Below are 20,773 nucleotides of genomic sequence, written 5' to 3'. Positions count from 1 at the left end.
TAAAATATGTCATTTTGGGGACAAAGTTATTTTTTACAAACTAAAAGATAATGACTACTTTTGGAAAACACAGGATTAGAGGTGTTTCTTTACAAAAGTTCTAAAAGGGTTTTTTACCTTGTGTAGTTGATGCTGTTCTGATTCTCTTTACATCTTTCTCTCCATTATCTTCCGAATATTCAATTATATCCTTCTTTATCATGTATTATTATCCTTTATAGAAGATACTTATATGTACACTTAATGGAATTATCTTTCTCATTAATGACATTTTTATGAACATGTGTAATATTTATGGAAGTCTTCAAAACTGCCCTTGGTTTAAATCATGTACCATTTTGAATAAAAATTATTATAGGATTTAGCTGTATTCAATTAATGTGTACATATCAAATGTTCTTTTTTGAGCCATTGAGGGTTTCCTGATGCAGTGCTCTGGAAAATGATATGAGTGATAGTTCTGTCTACCTTAGGTTGCCCTTTATAAGCATTTGGCCAGGTGGCCTTGGAGGGAGCAATTTATGTTTTTAATTAATTGAATATGAGGTCTCATTTGGACTGTTAAAAGGAGCACTTTTGTTCCTTTTACTTTTCCTTACCTTCTTAAGTAAAAGAGTTCTATAAATGAAAAAGCAGACCCCAAGTAACCTAGTGATATGAATAATTATGCTTAAGACTTTTTCAATGTTGTCTGGCACTCAGGTGGTTGTGGTAACATTCTGTTGTTCCCTGTGTGTGCATTATCCTTCTCCCTCTTTTTCTGCAGAATGGTTTGTATATAAACGTGGTGGTAAGAATATCCACTTTAAAGTCCTGTCCCTTTATCCATCACAATTTGCCTTTTGGCTCTTTGTCAGCATGGGACTGTGGTTGCCAGACCCAACACCACTGCACTGGTCCAGTTCTGTTCTACCATCACACAGTTAATTTCAATTTTGTAGGATGTGTTGCTTCCCAGAACAGTTCCTAATGTTTTTATTAAATCCTATGCCTTCAGAAAGTTGATTTCTTCTAAGTAACGATCTTATCACAGGTAATACTTACAAAATAAGGATTGAGAATATGTTCTAATGGCAGTGCATCTTTCACTGCGATGTGGTTTTATTGCTAGATTGAAGTTGATTGTATTAAATATAGGTTTTCAATTCAACTGACAAGAGATTGGCTTTATTTTTTTTTGTTGTTGTAGCTGGGCAAATTCTCTGTTACTTGCTTATTACCTACTTAACTAGTAAAAGAAAGGGAAAAAATAGTTTGTAACTTGGAAGATGGGCATTTGACATCACACTGTGTTACTGACCAGTGTTTGTTTTAGTCACTCTGACAACTAGAATTATTACCACTTTTCTAGACATCAGAGAACGAAATGCCATTCTGTATTTAGTTAACTCAGTGATAAAGATCTTAGACTTCTGAAACATTTTATTTCAGGGAGATCTAAATTGTATATGTTAATAGATTTTACTTTAAGCTTTGTTGTCTGTTCTATCTGGCAAACCTTGCAGAGATCTTACATCTTCCAACCAGAAATGCTCTCTGATCAAATGTAGCTTTGTGAGGATGGTTTTGTCCGTAGGGCATCATAGTGAGATGCCTCGTGTTTTAGGCCTTAAGTCTCTAAAGTTACAGATCCATTCTGAGGCAAAATCCTGCCTAATTTTTACTGCATTTTATCTGTACTGTGAATGTGTTTATGCTCTTGCGTATTTCTTCATCAATTGAAACATCCATAAAGCTGGCAGTTTGTGAAGCACAGATTTCTGTCAGACCATGGAAACTTCCAAGTAAAAAGTGACAAGTAAATATTATTGTTTAAATCAGTCCCTCATTAGTATTTCGTATACAGCAGTTCCAAAGAAAGAGTTATTTTTATTCTTAAAATAATGAAACCATCAAATCAATATTTTAGAATTAAATAGAACCAAGTATTTACTTCTTAATTTTATAAAAGATACTTGTGCAAGGTGTCTGAGGTAATTATTGTTTGATCTCTATGATAGGTTTTTTTTTTCCATCACTCAATTTTGTCTGATTTTTGGCCAAATGTTTGTCTTTTTTCCCCCTTCATGGTTGCTATTAAATAGGGAGATTTTACATACTGGGCTAGGAAATGATTAAATAATTTTATAATTGTATTGGTTCTAGAATATATAATTAGCATATTCTGGTGCATTGTGACTTGATTCGATCCACAGAATAGCTAAGTCCTTGTAGTACTAAGTCTTGCTTTAAATGGGATTCTGTCATTATCTAAGAAAGAGATTTGAAAAGGAACTGATGGTGGAGAAAGAAGAAACCAGATTGGACTTAGAGTCGACTTCATAAAACTTTTTAAAGATTCCTTCAGTTATCTGCTTTCCTCTTATACATGATAGGTAATTTTCCTTGATGGTCAGCCATATGTTCTTGAGAGTAGTCCCTGATTTTGTAGTATTATAGTGAAGTCATAGAGGGATAACAACTTTCCCCCAATTAATTAATCTTTTTAAATATTTATTTTTGAGAGAGAGTGCAAACAAAGGGGCAGAGAAAGTGGGAGACAGAAGATCTGAAGCGGGCTCTGTGTGGACAGCAGACAGCCTGATGTGGGCCTCAAACTCATGAACTTCAAGATCATGACCTGAGCCAAAGTTGGATGCTTAACCAACTGAACCACCCAGACGCCCCAAATTATTATTATTTAAAAAAAATTTGTTTTAACGTTTATTCATTTTTGAGAGCCAGAGAGACAGAATGAGAGCAGGGGAGGAACAGAGAGAGAGAGGAAGACACAGAATCCAAAGCAGGCTCCGGGCTCTGAGCTGTCAGCACAGAGCCCGATGCGGGGCTCAAACCCACAAACCATGAGATCATGACCTGAGCTGAAGTTGGACACTTAACCGACTGAGCCATCCAGGTGCCCCCAAATTATTTTTTTAATATTAAGAATAAATTAGGATTTTGCTAGCTATTATATATTATACAGGATACAGCTATCCATGATAATAATGGATCTAGGCAATTCCCTTTCTTAATTACAAAAAGAAAGAATATCTATACAGTGGAACACACTGTGGAGCCTACCTTAACCAAGAGTCACAATACCAGCGATATGGGACAAAGTGACATCATGTGGCTTCTGTTATGATGCACTGAGACAGACAGAATTAACTGTGCAGTTTTCCTGTTGAAAAATGTTTAACCTGAACCTGATCAAGAGGAAAAAATCAGACAAATCCAAATTGAGGGATATTCTCCCATGCAACAGGCCTGGATGCTTCAAAAATCTCAGTGTCAAAAACTATCCTGCCCTCTTCAACAAAAAGTTCTGGGGAGTACTTCTAGAGAAAAGGAGACCAGAGAGAAATGACAAGATAGTGATTTAAAGGATATGCTGGGACAATTCAGGAAATTTTAATATTAAATAATATATTGTGTATCATTATATACTCATGTTATATGTTACATTTCCTGAATGTGATAATTATGTGCACGTAGGAAAGCACAGAACAAGAACCTTGTTCTGATTTAGGAGTCAAGGGTCACAATGTCTGTAAAACAACACACAGTGATAGAGCAAGAATGTGAAAGAGCACACACCAGTATGCGAAATGTTGGTAATCAGGGAAACTAAAAATAAATTAGAGCTTAACAGTTCATATTAGAGACTTTGCCTTCTGTCCCTCCCTCCAAAAATGTGTTGCAATTTATGGTAATTGCTTCTTCACCTGCCTTTTAAGCCTGCTAATAGAATAGAGGCATCCTTTTAGAATACCCATAGAATTATTTCTTCTTTGCATAATAACACAAGTGATACTGTAGTATTGCTTTTACAATAATAGTATAACCTGACATAAAATTTTAGAGGTGAAAAGCTTAGGTCTTGAAGTTTGAATTGGAGCTTTCTGAGAAAGTGGTATTTGATTGAGGAAACTAAGACCAGGTAAATAATTCTGGTCCTTTATTTCCTTTTAGATCACATAAAGCAATTAATTTAACTCAGCTAGATCCTTCTATTTTTTTTTTTAATGTGGTAATTAGGGATGACCATGTGCAGAAGCAAAGCAGAAGCCGCAAACAGATACGGTACAACACCAATGTTCTGTACATGTTCTTATAGAGTGAAATCACAGTGCTTGATAATGCAGAAGTGACTTTTAAACAAAATTTGGTTTTGGTGTTTTCAGAAAATTTTTTGAAAATATTTATCCCGTTAAGTTTGTGTGTACATATATCTAAATTACTTTGTTTCTTTCTTAGAGGAGTGAATGTCGTTCCTTTTCTAGAACTCATTGGGTTACCTGACAGTGTAGTAAACATTCTGAAAAATTCCCAGAGTGGAAATGCCCTAACAGCATATGCCTTGTTTAAGGTAAGTACAGCTGTAAATCAGTTGCTCTTCACACTTAACCAATGACCTGCTCAGTTCCTCATAAAACTCCATATTAGTTCTTTTGTAACTTAAAATACCAAATTTCATGTATGTCTAATGGCTACAGTTTAAAATGTTTTTTAAGTTTCAAAATTTTAAGTATGGGGCGCCTGGGTGGCTCAGTCAGTTGAGTGTCTGACCGGCTCAGGTCATGATCTCACAGTTCACGAGTTCAAGCCCTGCGTCAGGCTCTGTGCTGCCAGCTCAGAGTCTGGAGCCTGCTTCCGATTCTGTGTCTACCTCTCTCTCTGCTCTTCTCCTGCTCACATGCTGTCTGTCTCTCTCAAAAATAAATAAAGATTAAAAAAAATTTTTTTTAATTAAAAATAAAAATTTTAAGTATAAATAAAATGATGGTTTAGGAAGAAGTGCCTTGAAAATAGGTAGATCATTCCTAACCTGTTGTGATCACACAAATGTGAAACAAATTTCCAGAAGTCATCTTTTTGACATTTCTCCCACTTACAGTATATTAATTTTCCTTATTCAGAGATCCACATGCCACCTGACTTTTAGTGATATTTAGCATTTATTTTTACAGTTTATAATAGTTCTTCTTAATAAGTAAAATAATAAAGTTTAGTTCAAATTGTTTTATGGGATAAACCTTAGACTTAGTAGCATTACATATATTTAATTTTAGAAGTTTACAGTTTTTAATACCTGTTCTCTGGATTTGAGACAATGACATCTTTATAAACAGAGTTTCTATATCTATTGGTCTTTATTTTAGAAAAGGAGATTCATTGTGAATTGTGGAAATTAGCCATATTAATCTAATTTTTCTCAGTTGACAGTTAAGAAGTTCTGTATGTCTTCATTCTAAGAAAGAAAACAAGTAGAAAACATTTGGAAGCTAGATGTTACTTTAATTCTGTTGTATAAAAATGCTTAGAATTATGGTTTTATAGTAGTATAAGTATCATTGTTTTGTTCTGTCATCTTCATTAAAATCCTCTGAAATCTTGGGAGATTTCCTTTTTTCTTGTAATTTTGACCAGAGGTTTAACATTTAATTGCTGAGTTTTTCAACATTGAAACTTATTAAATTCATAAATTATCAAGTTTCTAGTTATAATGGGTATGATTATCATTTCCTTAATTATAATAGCTCCTTATCCTGTGCTCCCATATTATGTGTGTTCATATCCTGGTCTAGTGTTAGGGTTTTTTTGTTTTTGTTTTTTTAATGTTTGGTTTCTCTATTTGATTTTAAGAGCCTAAAATGGGAATTCAGAGTCATTTCTTCTTTCTCTTTGTTTTCGCTATGCCTGGTATTGTGCTTTGTCGGCACATTAGTGCTCAGTAAATGTTTGTAGGTTGGGATTTGAAACATGAACTTGTACGTGTAGTTAGGTATCAGCAGTGTTTCTTCCCTCTCACTGTCCCTCTGAGGTGGGAAATGTGCAGGGGATTCTCCTGGGTATTTTCTGTAACCCACAGTTTCTCAGGTGGAGTAACAAAGACTGAGATTTATTGCTTCAATAAAGCAAAGCCCCAAAAAGAGGTGTGGCAAAGAGGAGAAAAACAACCTGTGTGTGACCTTCTGGTACTGACTGTGACACACTCCTCAGCCTGCTAGCACTGTCCTGAAAATGCACCTTTGTTTGAATTGACAAAAATTTGTTGAGCCCCTACTGTGTGCCAAGTGCCATTCTAGGTACTGGGAATAACTAATTCGATAAAATGGCACAAAGTACATGCCTTCATTGAACTTACATTCTAATAGTGGGAGGCAGTTAAGCAAAGAAAGTAAAGTTCACACACACACACACACACACACACACACACACACACACACACACAAACACACACACACACACAGTGTTTAGATGATGGTAAATGCTCAGAAGAGAGAACAAACCAGCAAGAGAGGATGTGTTTGTTTTCGGGGTTTGTTTCTGGTTTTTGGTTTTGTTTTTGTTTTTTTCAGAGGGATGGTTGCCAGAAGGTGAGGGAGTAATCAGGCAGCTGTATGGGAGAAGAGCATTCAAGGAGGAGAAAGCCAAGTGCAAAGGATACCTTGCGTATTTGAGGGAACAGGGAGGAAGCCAGTGTGGTTGGGATGAGTGAACAGTAGAGAGGCAACAGAGGCCTTACAGGCCACTCTGGCTTTTACTCAGAGGAGATGGAAAGTCACTGGGCAATTTTGAGCATCTGACTTGTGTTTTAACAAAATCATTTTGGCTGCTGTATTGTCTGTATATATAGCAGGGCAAGTGCAGAAGCCCAGAGACCTAGCAAAGGAGGGTTTATTGCAGTGGTGTGTGTAAGAGCTGATAGAGGCTAGGACCCAGGTGGTAGCAGGAGAGGCACTAAGTAGTAGGTGGATTCTAGATATGTTTTGAAGGTGGAGCTGATGGAATTTTTTAATGGTTGAATGTAAATTATGCAAGAGAAAGGAGTCGAAACTGTCTTATAGATGTTTGGCTTGAGCAACTTAAGAATAGAGTTGCCATTTCCTGAGATGCAGACAGCTTTAAGAGGAGCAGGTTTGGGGTGGGACCATTGAACATCATGAGATCAGTTTTGAATAAATGATATTTTGAGATCCTATTAGACGTGCAGGCAGAAATGAGTAGGAGGTTGTATATACTGGAATTTAGGGAAAAGGCTCGGTCTGGAAATCTAAGAATCATTAATGTATAGATGGCACTACAGACATGAAACTGGAAAAGACTGCCAAGGGAGTGAGCGAGGCAGAGAAAAGGAGTGCAGGGACTGAATGCTGCCCGATAGTGCTCAGAGGTAGGCAACGGGAAGAGGAATGGACAGGTAGGACTGGAAAGTGGCAGCCTCTGAAGCTGAAGGAAACCAGGGAAGTGAGGGCGTGGCAGCCAGGTGAGGGCATGCTCCAAGGAGTAGATGGGGGCAGGGGGCTATCTCCATTGCCTCTAATGGTTCACAGGCCTCTACAGTGACTATGATGAGAGGTGGAGGGTGAACGCTCGGTTAGAGTAAGTTCAAGAGAGAATGAAGAGGGAAGTTGGAGGTAGAGAACAGAGGTGGCTCCTTCAAAGAGTTTTGGTACTGAATTTTGACACGGAAGCCTCAGAATGTGATATAGACTCTCTCCACTTTTGTGTTGCTCTTTGACCAGTTTGTCTGCTTTTTAGCTTTAGTCCTTAAATCTCTGGTCAGAGTTAAACCTGTGTGTGTCTGCAACATATGTACCAACTACTTTTTTTGGCTTCCTGGAAGTTCCCAGTTGGGATTCCAGACCCAGGGTGGGTTGTAATGAGAAAGTAGCATAAGGCCTGGAAAAGTCAAAGGGATTTGGAAGTGAAACTAAACTAAATTCAGTAAAGAATAAACATTTGGCTCATGTTTGCCTCTCGCCCATTTGAAGTAGTTTGGTTCTGGTTTAGTTCTAGATACACAGTCTATAGATTGGCAGGGTTTTTAAGGAACAGAAGCATTTGCATGTTTGTTGTTCGTAGTGATCCTGAGCCATCTTCCTCATGTCCCAATGAGCATGTCCCCATGTTCACTAGCACATGGTTATAGGCCCCAGTGCTTCTATTGTAAATACTCTGTAATCCTTGGGGCGCCTGGGTGGCTCAGTTGGTTAAGTGTCTGACTTTGACTCAGGTCATGGTCTTGTGGTTCGTGGGCTTGAGCCTTGTGTCAGGCTCTGTGCTGACAGCTCAGAGCCTGGAGCCTGCTTCAGATTCTGTGTTTCCCTCCCTCTCTGCCCCTTACCTGCTCATACTCTATCAAAAATTAAAAAAATAAACATTAAAAAAAATATTCTGTAATCTTTGGGTCAGTGCCTAAGTGACAGATATTTGTGAAATGCATTTACAGAAGAAGCATCCCTTGTTAGGAGGGTAAACCATGTGGGCTGTAGCAATAAAGTAATTTATGCTGTTTGGCTATTAGTAAGAATTTTAATTTCAAATTGTTTTTGCTTAAGACGATAATCATGATTGGCTGTTGATCTGCCTGTGTTTTCTCCTCAGATCGCAACACCTGCCCGATATACCGTGACTTTGGGAGGAACCTCCTTTACTGTGAAGTATTTGCGTAGTCGGGGCTACATGTCAACACCACCTCCTGTTAAGGAGTATCTGCAGGACAGGATGGAAGAGACCAAGGAGCTTCTCACAGAGAAAATGGAAGAAACAAAGGATAGACTCACTGAAAAATTACAGGAAACCAAAGAAAAAGTTTCTTTTAAGAAAAAAGTGGAATAGGGTGCCTTATATAACAAGTGACAGACAATTTCTGCACTTTAACCCTTTGGAGACTGCGCAAAGATACATGTTCCTGATTATTTTTTTGATTAGCTACCAAAATATACCAGTTCTCTGAGGGTTAAAGACCTAAGATACCTTTTTAAGGTTAAATATTACTAGAAAAATCAGTGTTCTTTTGGGAAAAAAAAAAAATGAACCCAGGTTAGAATGAACATCAATACCATTAAGCAGTGGTTAATATCTCATAAGTCAGATCTCTTTTTCAGGGTCTTAAGAATCATATTTGCTTTGTGTTTTGTTGCAACTATAATATATGCAATTGGGGCAGTTGACTCCTTGAATACCTGATGTGGCCCTAGACAGGATGTTAACACTGGGTTTTCATCTTTATGTTATACATTGAGCTTTTAACTATATTCATTTCTCAATGTGGAGACAAAACTATTATCAAAACTGCTAGTGAATAAGAGGATGTTTAGTGTTTCTGTAAAATCAGTATATAACAGTTACACACCAGTTAAAATATACACTTTATATGAAAGAAGTTGAATAAAAATGGAGTCATACATGTGTAAATAGGATGTATTGGTTATATGTAAATGAAAAATTGAACCTTTGAAAATGATTTTTACCTGAAGCTTGTCATAATCAAAATTTTTAAAACAAATATATATGGCCATATACATACCTAGAGCATAAATCTCTACTGTGAGTCATTTGTGTTCTCTCTCAACTAATCTTTCAGAGGAAAAGTGAAAATAATACTACCTTAAGTTTATTGTTGAAATCAAATATTCTTAAGCCATGACTCAAGTTTGTGGTTCTCAAGCAGATACAGGTGTGGGAGGAAGGAAAGTGCCATTAGGTTGTCCCAGAGCTGAGTCACTCCCCCTGCCACGTGGCAGGCCTTTGTCTCCACAGGCCAACACTCTCTCTGTGTCTTTGTTTCAGAGTTCATGTTCATTTCATTGTGGAGTAAATTTTTAAATTGCTTTTAAACTGCTTTTTCCCTTTTAGTGAAATATCCTTTTTTCCTTATATTGAAATATGCTTGAGCATTTTACTTGAAAATTGTTTTAATAGCAAAGCTATCATTAAATTAATCTGTTTGGAATGAAATTCAGCCATTGTCAGGAGAGTTGCCCTGATTGAGTGCATTTGAGGATGTGTGTGTCTGTTTCCTTTTGCTCTAACTGCTTTTACTTAAACTCTAACCCTTGAGTTGATATTCAGAACCTCTTTCTAGACCATCATTGTTTTGAGTGATATGATAAGGCAAGAGAATATCAAAGGGATTACAAGAAACAATCCTGTGCGGATCACTGCTATGGGGCAGGATTTATGTATTAAATATTTAGTTTGGTCAAATTTGGAGAATAAGTTAAAGGAAAAAAGGCTTACATATGATACATCTAATCATTGTATTGGAACATTTTGTAAGTTAATATGCTGTGTTTAGAATCTTTCCTTTTTTGTGGGGGAGGCAGGGTGGAGCAGCGAGGGGGCCACTGTTGCGCTACCACACACACTTTTATTCAGGCAGAACAGTTTGGTCTCCTGATACACAATGGAACCCATGATTTCAGATTGACAGCACATATTCAAATCTAAACACAGTTTACATGTTTTAGCTTGCTAATTAATCATATTTTGAAGATATTAAATGCTATTAACAAATTTCTTATTTTTTTTTAACCACTTGAGACTATGCCTTGTTTTAAAATCTTATATGAAACTTTTCTAAAACAAATTACTTTTATTTTTCACATTGCACAGGGCATATTTTCCAATAGGGGTAAATTTGGGATTCTTAGAAGTCAATAATCCTGAGACTAAGATTTGCTTTTCCTGACTATCCACTTTTTGTTCAATCCATTTGACTTTTGTTGCCCTCCAGTTTCATTATTGTGTTTATCCAGTTATAGAAAGTGAGATACTGATGAGTACTTTGAAATTGTTTAGTAAAATATTATATGAAATATGAGTTTTTTTGTCATTATTTATCATCAGGAATATTTGTATCCTATCAAATGCTGTTGCTACCATATTGCTAACCTAGTCTTTAAGGGAAGCTACAAATAGCTTAAAAGGAGATACTTGTAAATGTTTTGAATATTAATAGCACGCTAACAGAATATAGTAACGTGCATCAAGTTAAATAAATTACCAATATATATATACCGGTATATATATATATACACACACACACACATATATATGTGTATGTGTGTGTGTACATACACAGTAAATGTATACAGTTTGCTATATATAGTAAACTCCATTTCATTTACAGTCAACTTTGTACTTTGGATTAATTTGCCCCTACTTTCTGTGAGCAGTGAGGCAGAGCAGCACCCCAAGTCTGATATGCATATCTGTCTTTAAGAAATGTTGACAGGATAAAGAGGGAGCTATGACTGAGATTTAACTTACATACTTTATATATAAAGTGGATGAAAAGGGTTTGCTCAGCAAATTAACAAAGGACATGAAAAATAGGCCAGGCAAGAGACTTAGTTTTTTCAAGAATAATAGCAAAACCAGCCTTTTAAAGTACCAAAAATATCTTTTACTGAAACAACCTTTTGCATACAACAGTGTACTATTTAGATTTCAACGAAGTAGAGAAAGAATGCATACATTGAGATTACCTTTCTCCCAGTAGTGAATGTAATAAAATTATGCCTTCAAATGTAATCTTTGGTTTATTTTTTTGTTACAGAATATACCCCCATTTATTTACAAATAAAAGACCCCACTGTAGTCTTTATGCTCCAGGATGAAATGGAACTATAGGCTGTCCTACTTCAGTGATCTTAGAAGGTAATTGCAGGAATTTGAAAGATCTTAATAGTTTGGGCTGAAGGTGTCTTGGGAGGAAAGAAGCAAGTATTAGACACATCTAGCTTTATCCTGTCTTCTTCCCACTGGGTTCAGGCCAGTGGATTCAAGATTTCTTAATCCATTCAGGCATTATAAACAAGGCCACTGTATGGTAGAATATGGAGATGATGATGAAATGGACAGGAAGTGATTTTAACAAATAAGGCAGAAAAAGCGAGTGCATCTTTCCTGATATTTTTGAAATCTCATTTTTGTAAAATGTATTTGTGAGATATACATTTCTGAAAAATACTTTTTTTCATGGTAATGTAGACACATTTCTTCTGTTGGCTACAGTTCATCTTTTGAAATGGGAATCTTCATTTATTTGAGATTTTCAAAATTGGGTCTCTACAGGGCCTAAGGTAAAACATTTAATCAAATGTTACCAAAGTTAGTTTGAAATATTTTGCTGTATTAAAAGCTTACTACATTGACTTTATCCATGTCACAGTCAAAATGCATCAAATCATATTGGCCTAGCGCTGAAGTAGCACGGGAGCTTTCAAATAGAGTATGAGCCTCTCTGCTGCCTTGGAATTGAACAACTTGAACCAGAAATCTATAGAACTGGAGGTGGGTACTTTTAATTATTCACTGCAAATATGACCTTTGTCCAGTCTCTATTGTCCATCTGTATGTCATGTAGTATCAAGATAGCATTCAATGAGATTCCACAAGATTCTGCCGCATGTACCTAAAGGTACAGCAGAGTCCAGACTTCATCCTTCTCCCTTAGAGACTTGAATGGCCTAGGGGTCCCACTCCTTTCCAGAACCTATCTTCAGCCATGAGTTTTGGCCTAGCCTTTTGATTCTTGAAAGATCCTCCTACAGTTTGAACTTGTAACTTATATTTGAGAAAAGCTGAGTCAGGCCAATTGGATATATTTTTCCCTCTGTGAGATTTTTCTTTTGTGACTTCTGTGTCACGTTGGTTCATTTTAACTAGTCAAAACAAGTTTTTGATTGTCATGCTTCTTCAGGGTTAGGCTTTGAAAATCAAGCTGTATTCTTCCCTATGCATCATTGACAATCACCAACAATAATAATTACAGATCATAATTATCTTGTGGCAATTATCTGGCTATTTTGATAAGTATGATCTTCTTAGTAGAAAGAATGCATCTTGATTTCAGAAACCTTCAGGGCAGAATATAATGTTGAGCCTGATCTTTATTCTGATGGCCTGATTGAACAGCCATGATGGGGAAGTGCACAGGCAGCCAAAGAGTCATTCTCAGAGCATGTAGTTTCTCTTCACAGATGGGAGTACTCACGGAGAATAAGACGAAAGAGCGCTTTTCACATTGTGTTTTCTCTGGAACAGCATGGTCTATGAGAGCAGAAGTTACAGGACTGTTGAAAGATGTTCCACATGCTGCCAGAATGTATCTTCATTCTTCCTGAAAGTGCGGATTGCGTAGAGCTTTCTTTCTTCTTTCCTTCCCTCTCCCTCTGTCCAGCTTTTTATGTTTTGAGTTTTGATCAGTTTAAATGTTAGAAAACTCTCTTTGAAGTGAAAAAGGAAACAGCGAGTGTGCACATGACCTTGCCTGATTTTCCATGTGGTGAAGGCCAGTTTTCCCTGTCTGTCTCTAGTGGGCAGGTCCACATGGCCCAGGTTTCAGGAAGAGTGGGACAGTAAACTTCCAGTTCCCTGACTTTTTAATCAAATACATGGTGAAAGCCTTTTACTCTATTTTGATAATTCCTTAAATGTTACTCTAAGCATGTGACATAGGAAATTATGGCAAATCTCTATCTTCCCTTTTGCCAATTAGATGTTTTAGCTCCTTAAATTACATTTTTTAAAGAATCATATAGCATTTTCTCAATGTACACAAATATTTTAGCTATTACTTTTTATGAACCTCTAAGTAGTAGATTTGAAATTCTATAATGATTGATTGAAGCATGTTTTACTTAATTTGCGTTTTATTGAATATGAGTCAGTATTTTCTTTGGATGCTTAATGTGGTGACTTAATTGTCATCATTGCTTTTACTTTTCTAAGAATAGTGGCTGCTTTTGTTCTCCCTTATGCAAAGGGTGCTAAAAGCGAGGTCTGTGAAGTCTTCAAATACCCGTGGCTCTGACTGCCCTTCAGTTACCTCTGGAGATAGAATTACAGGGCTTGGTTGCCATGGTGTTCCATCAACACGCACTTTTTATTCGGCCGTTAAAGAGGATGCAGGATATGGTGTGTCATAATTAAAGTTATTACTTCTTTTGGTTCAGAAATAAGGGACAAGTTTAATAGTGTCCCAAAAAAGTTGAAATATCATCAAACACTTTTGTCCACAAAACCTAATACAGCTTTCATTGAGAAATCTAGATCATTAAGTAACTGCACTATTTTGGAAGCATTTTAGATTAATAGGAGTTTTTCGAGTCATGTAACCAAGGCTTGCAGCGAAGTTTATTAGAATTTTGCTTTTAGTGGGTCATTTTAGAACTGAAAACAGTATTTTTTTAGTTTTTTAATGTTAATTTTTGAGAGAGAGAGCGAGTGGGGGAGGTGCAGAGAGAGACGGAGACACAGGACTCAAAGCAGGCTCCAGGCTCTCAGCTGTCAGCACAGAGCCCGATGCAGGGCTCAAACCCATGGACTCACGGACCGTCAGATCATGACCTGAGCCAAAGTTAGCCGCCCAACCAACTGAGCCACCCAGGCACCCTGAAACCAGTATTTTTTAATTGAAGAAAGGCACAGGGGAGCTGGGTCTGGAATTCAGATCCCAACTTTCAGTTTATTTAGTTTTGTGCCAGGCATGAAAATAAAGCAAGTCCATGCTTTGGGTCTTTTGAAATTTTTTGTATTTTTGAAGCTAAAGCTCATTTATTAGCATTATTTACCCTCTCTTCTGCTGATGCCTTCCATCTTCTTTTGGCTTTTAACTTTATAATTTTTCTTTAATTCTTTCAGTCTACTATTTTCATCCTTCTCTAAAGTGGCAGTAAGGGGAAAGAGTAGCTATTCCATTATTTCATATTTGGTTACAGAAAAGAAACATTGCTTCTTTTCTTGTGCTCCAGTTTCATTTCCCTCATCATGTGACACAGGAAGATTTGCCCAGGGCCAGGCAATGCTGGCATCTTATTGCTATCCAGGTTGACTTTGGCAAAGCAGTTAGTAGCTAATTTCAAACACCTAAATCCATACTGGAGAGCAAGTAATCAAAACTTTGGTAATTAGATCTAGTCTTTATACATCTGCACATTTAATATTTCATATATCCAAAGAGGATTTGACCTTAGGAAATCCCACATTATCCCCTTGGTAAAAGGGAGTTTGCTTTTTCCTTTTGTTCCTGTGTGGAGGGTTGCGTTAGTGGTCATGATGTCTGAGCCTGTATCTGTTGCATACTTAGAGCCAGCTCAGATTGGAATTTTCCATTTACTTGGGGGCCTATCACTGGAATATCTGAAGCGATCATAAGCTGGCATTTGTGGAAATTTTTAGCACTGATAAGTTCAGTATATCCCTCATTAAGAACAGGTTTCACCAAAGGACAGAGGTTGGCTTTACTGAGTCCCAGGAAAATGACCAAATATAAACCCTGGCACATCATACACCAGTGAGCGGTTATGCAGTATGGTGTTGAAGAGAAAAGCTGTATTCTTCATAGTGTTGTCTTGTTATATACTTTCTGTGCAGAGAGACGTGTTCAGACATTAGTGGACCTGATAGTCTAAAACTTGCTGTGCTGTATTTGCCTTGTGTCCTTCCGTCACTCACATAGCACACGTGCATCCTTCACAGCTGAACAGCAAAGGTGGTGAGAACCAGATATGCTCTTGTTCATGGGCAGCAGCCCCTCTGTCAGAATGCAGAGCACTGGGCAGTTTGCCACATCTGGCCTCACTGCCTCTGTTGCTGTGTTTGGCTGAAACACTGGCAGGCAGAGACTAGCCCATGGAGAAAGAAACATCAGAGTGAGAAATGGAGAGCACCAAACTATTCTCTCCTGGGGTTTCCACATTTTGTTTCTAAGACTATAAGAGACACACACACCCTGTTCCCTGCCCCGCAATGTGGTTCATTAACCAGAAAATCTGTATATGTCTATAATAATGTAGGGAGAAACATGTGTTTTACATAAAACCTATGGGAAGGAAATTTTAGGGCTGGTGATTTAGTTTTTATCTTGACATTGGATACTTCAAACCTACATTGTACTAGTTGCCAGAGCATTAAAATCAGTGACTATTTTTCTCCAGTTTTATTGAGAAATAATTGATATGCATCACTCTATAAGGTGTACTGCATGATGGTTTGATTTGTATATATTGTGAAATGCTCCCCACAATAGGTTTAGTTAACATTCATCATCTCATATGGACAGAATAAAAAGAAAAAACAAAGTGATGAGAGACAACACTCTTAAAAACTTATCATAGGGCGGGGTTAGCTGCAGTCATCAGGTTGTGTAGTACATCCTAGTGCCTAATTTATCTAATAACTGTAAGTTTGTACCTTTTGAACGAGCTTCTTCTAATTCCCCTCCCTATACCCTACCCTCCCCCCCTCCACCAGTAACCTATAAACCTGATCTCTTTTTCTATCACTTTGGTAGGGTTTTTTTGGTTGGTTGCTTTTTAACATTCCACATATAAGTAAGATCATATAGTTTGTTTTTCTATGACCTATTTCAATTAGCAAAATACCTTCAAGATCCATCCATGTTGTTGCATGTGATAGGATTTCCTTTTTTTTTTTTTTAATGGCTGAATAATATTCACTGTGTGTGCATGCATACATTAGCACCACCACCACCCCACCATCTTTATTCATTCATCCATTGATGGACACTTAGGTCGTTTCCATGTCTTGCCTATTGTAAATAATTCTGCTGGGATCATAGGGGTGCATATATCTTTGAGTTAGTGTTTTCATATATTCCTTTGGATATATTCCCAGAAGTGGGATTACTAGATCATATGCTAGTTCTATTTTTAATTTTTTGAGGATCCAGGGGTGCCTGGGTGGCTCAGTCGGCTGGGCGTCCGACTTCAGCTCAGGTCATGATCTCACGGTTTGAGTTCGAGCCCCGCATCGGGCTCTGTGCTAACAGCTCGGAGCCTGGAGCCTACTTTGGATTCTGTGTCTCCCCCTCTCTGTGCCCCTCCCCTGCTCATGCTCAGTCTCTCTCTATCTCTCAATAATGAATAAATGTTAAAAAAAATTTTTTTAAATAAAAATTTTTTGAGGATCCTCCATACAGTTTTCCATAGTGGCTTGTTCCAATTCACAGTTCCACCAGCAGTGCATGAGGGTTCCCTTTTCTCCACATCCTTGCCAGTACTAATTGTCTCTTGTCCTTTTGATGATGGCCATTCTAACAGGTGTGACATGATATCTCATTGTGATTTTAATTTGCATTTCCCTAATGACTAGTGATATTGAGCATTTTTTCATGTACCTGTTGAGCTTTCATATATCTTCTTTGGAGAAATGTTGGAGTTCTTTGCCCATTTTCTAATTGGGTTGTTTTGTTATGGAGTTGTAGGAGTTCTTTATATATTTTGGATATTAACCTCTTACCGGCTATATGGTTTGTAAATATTTTCTCCCATTCAGTAGGTTGGCTTTTCATTTTGTTGATGGTTTTCTTTTGCTGTGCAGAAGCTTTTTGGTTTGATTTAGTTTCACTTGTTTGTATCTTATGTTGTTGCTTACATTTTAGGTGTGACTTCCAAAAAATCATTACAAAGTCCTCTGCCAATGAGCTTTTATCTTGTGTCTTCTAAGAATTTCATGGTTTTAGATTGTAAGCCTTTAATCTATTTAGAATTAATTTTTGTGAGTGGTATAAGATAGAGGTCAAGTTTTATCCTTTCACATGTGAATATCCAGTTTTCCCAGCACCATTTACTGAAAAGACTATCTTTTCTCCATTGTGTGTCTTTGACTCCCTTGTCAAATATTAGTTGACCATATATGCTTGGGTTTATTTCTGGGCTCTTGATTCTTTTCCATTGGTGTATTGGTCTGTTTTTATGTCAGCACCATACTGTTTTAATGGCTATAACTTTATGGTGTGGCTTGAAATCAGGAGATGTGGTGCCTCCTGCTTTGTTCTTTCTTTCCCAGGATTTCTTTTGGGTATTTGGGTTTTTGTTTTTGTTTTTGTTTTTGTGGTTCCATCTAGATTTTAGGAGGGTTTTTTTCTATTTCTATAAAAAATGCCATTGGAAATTTTATAAAGGTTGCATTAAATCTATAGATGGCTTTTGGTAGTATTGACATTTTACTAATAATAATTCTTCCAGTCCATGAACATGGGATGCTATTCCATTTATTTGTGTCTTCTTAAATTTACCAGTGTCTTGTAGTTTTCAGAGTAGAGATCTTTTACCTACTTGGTTAAATTTATTCCTAAGTATTTTATTGTTTTTGATGCTATTATAAATGGTATCAGTTTCTTCATTGTTTTTTCAGAAAGTTCATTATTGGTAGCAGAAAGTTCATCGTTAGGGGCACCTGGGTGGCTCAGTTGGTTAAGCATCTGACTCTTGGTTTTAGCTCAGGTCATGATCTCACAGTTTTTGAGTTCAAGCCCTGCATCCAGCTCTGCACTGACAGCATGGAGCCTACTTGGGATTCTCTTTGTCCCTCAAAGTCTTTCTCTGCCCCTCCCCTGCTCACTCTGTCTCTCTCTCTCAAAATAAATAAACTAAAAGAAAAAAAAAATCATTGTTAGTATATAGAAATGTTACTGATTTTGTGTGTTAATTTTATATCCTGTAACTTCACTGAATTTGTTGATTGCTTCTAACAATTTTTTGGTTGTGACTTTAGGATTTTCTGTATATAAAATCAGGGCATCTGCAAATAGAGACAATTTTATTTCTTCCTTTTCAATTCTGATAACTTTTCTTTTTCTTGCCTGACTGCTCTAACTAGGACTTCCCAGTACTGTGTTGAATAGGAGTGGTGAGAGTGGCAACTTTGTCTTATTCCCAATCTCAGACAAAAAGCTTTCAACCTTTTACCATTGAGTATGATGTTAGCTGTGTGCTTGTCACATATGCCCTTTATTATAAGGTGTGTTCCTTCTGTGCCTAATTTAAGTGTTTTTATCATGAACAGATTTGTTTTACATACATGTTTTTGATGTTTATTTTTGAGAGAGGGAGAGACAGAGCGTGAGTGGGGGAGGGGCAGAGAGAGAGGGAGACACAGAATCCGAAGCTGAGCTGTCAGCACAGAGCCGGACACGGGGCTGGAACTCACGAACTGCAAGATTATGACCTGAGCCGAAGTCGGATGCTTAACCAACTGAGCCACCCAGGCACCCCATGAACAGATTTTGAATTTTGTCAAATCCCTTTTCTGCATCTCCTGAGATGATACTATTTTCTTTCCTTCTATTAATGTGATGTGTCACATTGGTTAATTTGCCTCTGTTGAGTTATCCTTACATCACAGGGATGAATCCCACTTGATTACGGTGAATGATCATTTTAGTGCTGCTGAATTGGTTTGCTAATATCTTGTTGAGCATTTTTGCATCTCTCTTCATCAGGGATATTGGCTTGTAGTTTTATTTTCTACTAGTGTCCTTATCTGGCTTTGGTATCAGGGTAATGTTGGCCTTATAAAATGAGTTTGGGAGTATTCTCTCCTCTTCAGTTTTTTGGAAGAGTTTGAGAAGAATGGGGTTACTTCTTTCAATGTTTGGTAAAATTTACCAGTGAAGCCATCTGGCCCTGGGCTTTTCTTTGTTGGGACATTTTTTTATTACTGATTCAATCTCCTTACTAGTAGTCTGTTCAGATTTTCTGTTTCTTCCTGATTCAGTCTTAGTGGGTTGTATGTTTCTAAGAATTTTTCCTTTCTTCTAGGTGGTCTAAGTTGTTGGCATATGGTTGCTCAGAGTAGCGTGTTATGATTGAATTTCTGTGGTATCAGTTTCCCTTTTCACTTATAATTTTGTAACTTTGTTGATTTGTTCTTTTTTTTCTTGGTTTGTCAATTTTGTTTATCTCTTCTAAGAGCCAACTCTTAGTTTGGTTAAGCTTTTCTGTTGTTTTTCTATTCTCTTTCACTATTTCTGCTCTGATTTTTATTTCCTTCTTTCAGCTAACTTTGGGCTCACTTTGTTCTTTTTCTAGTTCCTTAAGACTAGAGGTATAAGTTGTTTATTTGGTATCTTTCTTGCTTGTTAAGGTAGGTGTTTATTGCTATGAATGTCCTTAGAACTGCTTTTGCAGCATCCTGTAGATTCTGATATTTTTTGTCTCCATTTTTGATTGTCTCAAGAAACTTTTATTTTAAAAAAAAGTGTACTTTGAGAGAGAGAGAGAGAGAGAGAGAGTAAGAATGCAAAGCAAGAGAAAGGGGAGGGGCAGAGAGAGAGGGAGGGAGAGAATCTCAAGCAGGCCTCACACGAGCAGCATGGAGCCTGACACATGGCTTGAACTCACAAACCATGAGATCATGACCTGAGCTGAAACCAAGAGTTGGATGCTTGACTGAGCCACCCAGGCGTCCCTCAAAAAAATTTTAAATTTCTCCTTTAATTTCCTCTGGTGCTTGTTTCTTTCACTGGCATTTTAAGCTGCAGTGGTTGGTGTAGACAGCATTCCAAGGCAAAGTGCTGTCTACAGGTCTATAGTAATTGGGCAAAATGTTTTTAAGTTAAATCTAGAATATGGATGTTGTAATAATAGCAGCTCCTTTCATCGAGAGCCCCGCGTGGCAAGCACACTCCATCCTCCCGGCTTCCCATGGGCATTTCTGTTGGACAGGTAACATTTAAAAGCAACTGCCCATCAGGGACATTAATTTGAGATAAGGCTAATATTTGAACCTACAGGTCTGTAGGCTCCAAAGCCTGTGTTTCCCTTTAATTGTAAGTAGGAAATCTCAGAGGAGGGACAGATGCCAAATCGTCATAGAGCCCATGCCAAAGATGGGAGTGACAAATAGTGCCCTCACTCTGCAGCAGCTCAGGGCAGAGAGCAGACGAGGAGGGGTTGGGGTCACCTGGCCCACCACAGCCTAGAGACTGACCTTTGTACTCCGGCTTCAAAGCATGCTTACAGATGCATGGTAACAGTAGCCACAGCACAACTCTAAATGCAAATGGCTTTGTAAACAGGTAAGTTATACAGGAGCTCCTGTATACAATTGTCTATAAATATATATACATACATCCTGGTAAGGCATTTTGAAAGTCTGCATTTCAGTCACACTGTGCTGTGTTCAAGTGACTACAGCCGTAGCATTGACACTTCTGATTTTTTAGAAGAGTATGTGAAATAGGGCGAAT

At 37.4% G+C, this 20,773-nt stretch overlaps 1 protein-coding gene across 6 annotated transcripts in view; it reads left to right on the top strand.

Moving 5' to 3' along the window:
* The window catches only part of FAM210A (family with sequence similarity 210 member A), a 29,219-nt gene extending 18,625 nt beyond the window's left edge, over positions 1-10,594 (top strand). For all 6 annotated transcript variants that reach the window (XM_058692823.1, XM_058692819.1, XM_058692822.1 and 3 more), the window contains 2 exons: positions 4,240-4,351; positions 8,374-10,594. In XM_058692823.1, coding sequence (XP_058548806.1) covers positions 4,240-4,351; positions 8,374-8,607 — 346 coding nt within the window. In that variant the 3' untranslated portion in view covers positions 8,608-10,594. The remainder of the gene's footprint in view (positions 1-4,239; positions 4,352-8,373) is intronic.
* Positions 10,595-20,773: the final 10,179 nt, after the last annotated feature.

The sequence above is a fragment of the Neofelis nebulosa genome, chromosome 11 (genome assembly GCF_028018385.1).
Source record: "Neofelis nebulosa isolate mNeoNeb1 chromosome 11, mNeoNeb1.pri, whole genome shotgun sequence".
Classification (NCBI taxonomy): domain Eukaryota; kingdom Metazoa; phylum Chordata; class Mammalia; order Carnivora; family Felidae; genus Neofelis; species Neofelis nebulosa.
This window is presented reverse-complemented; position numbering and strand designations above follow the sequence as displayed.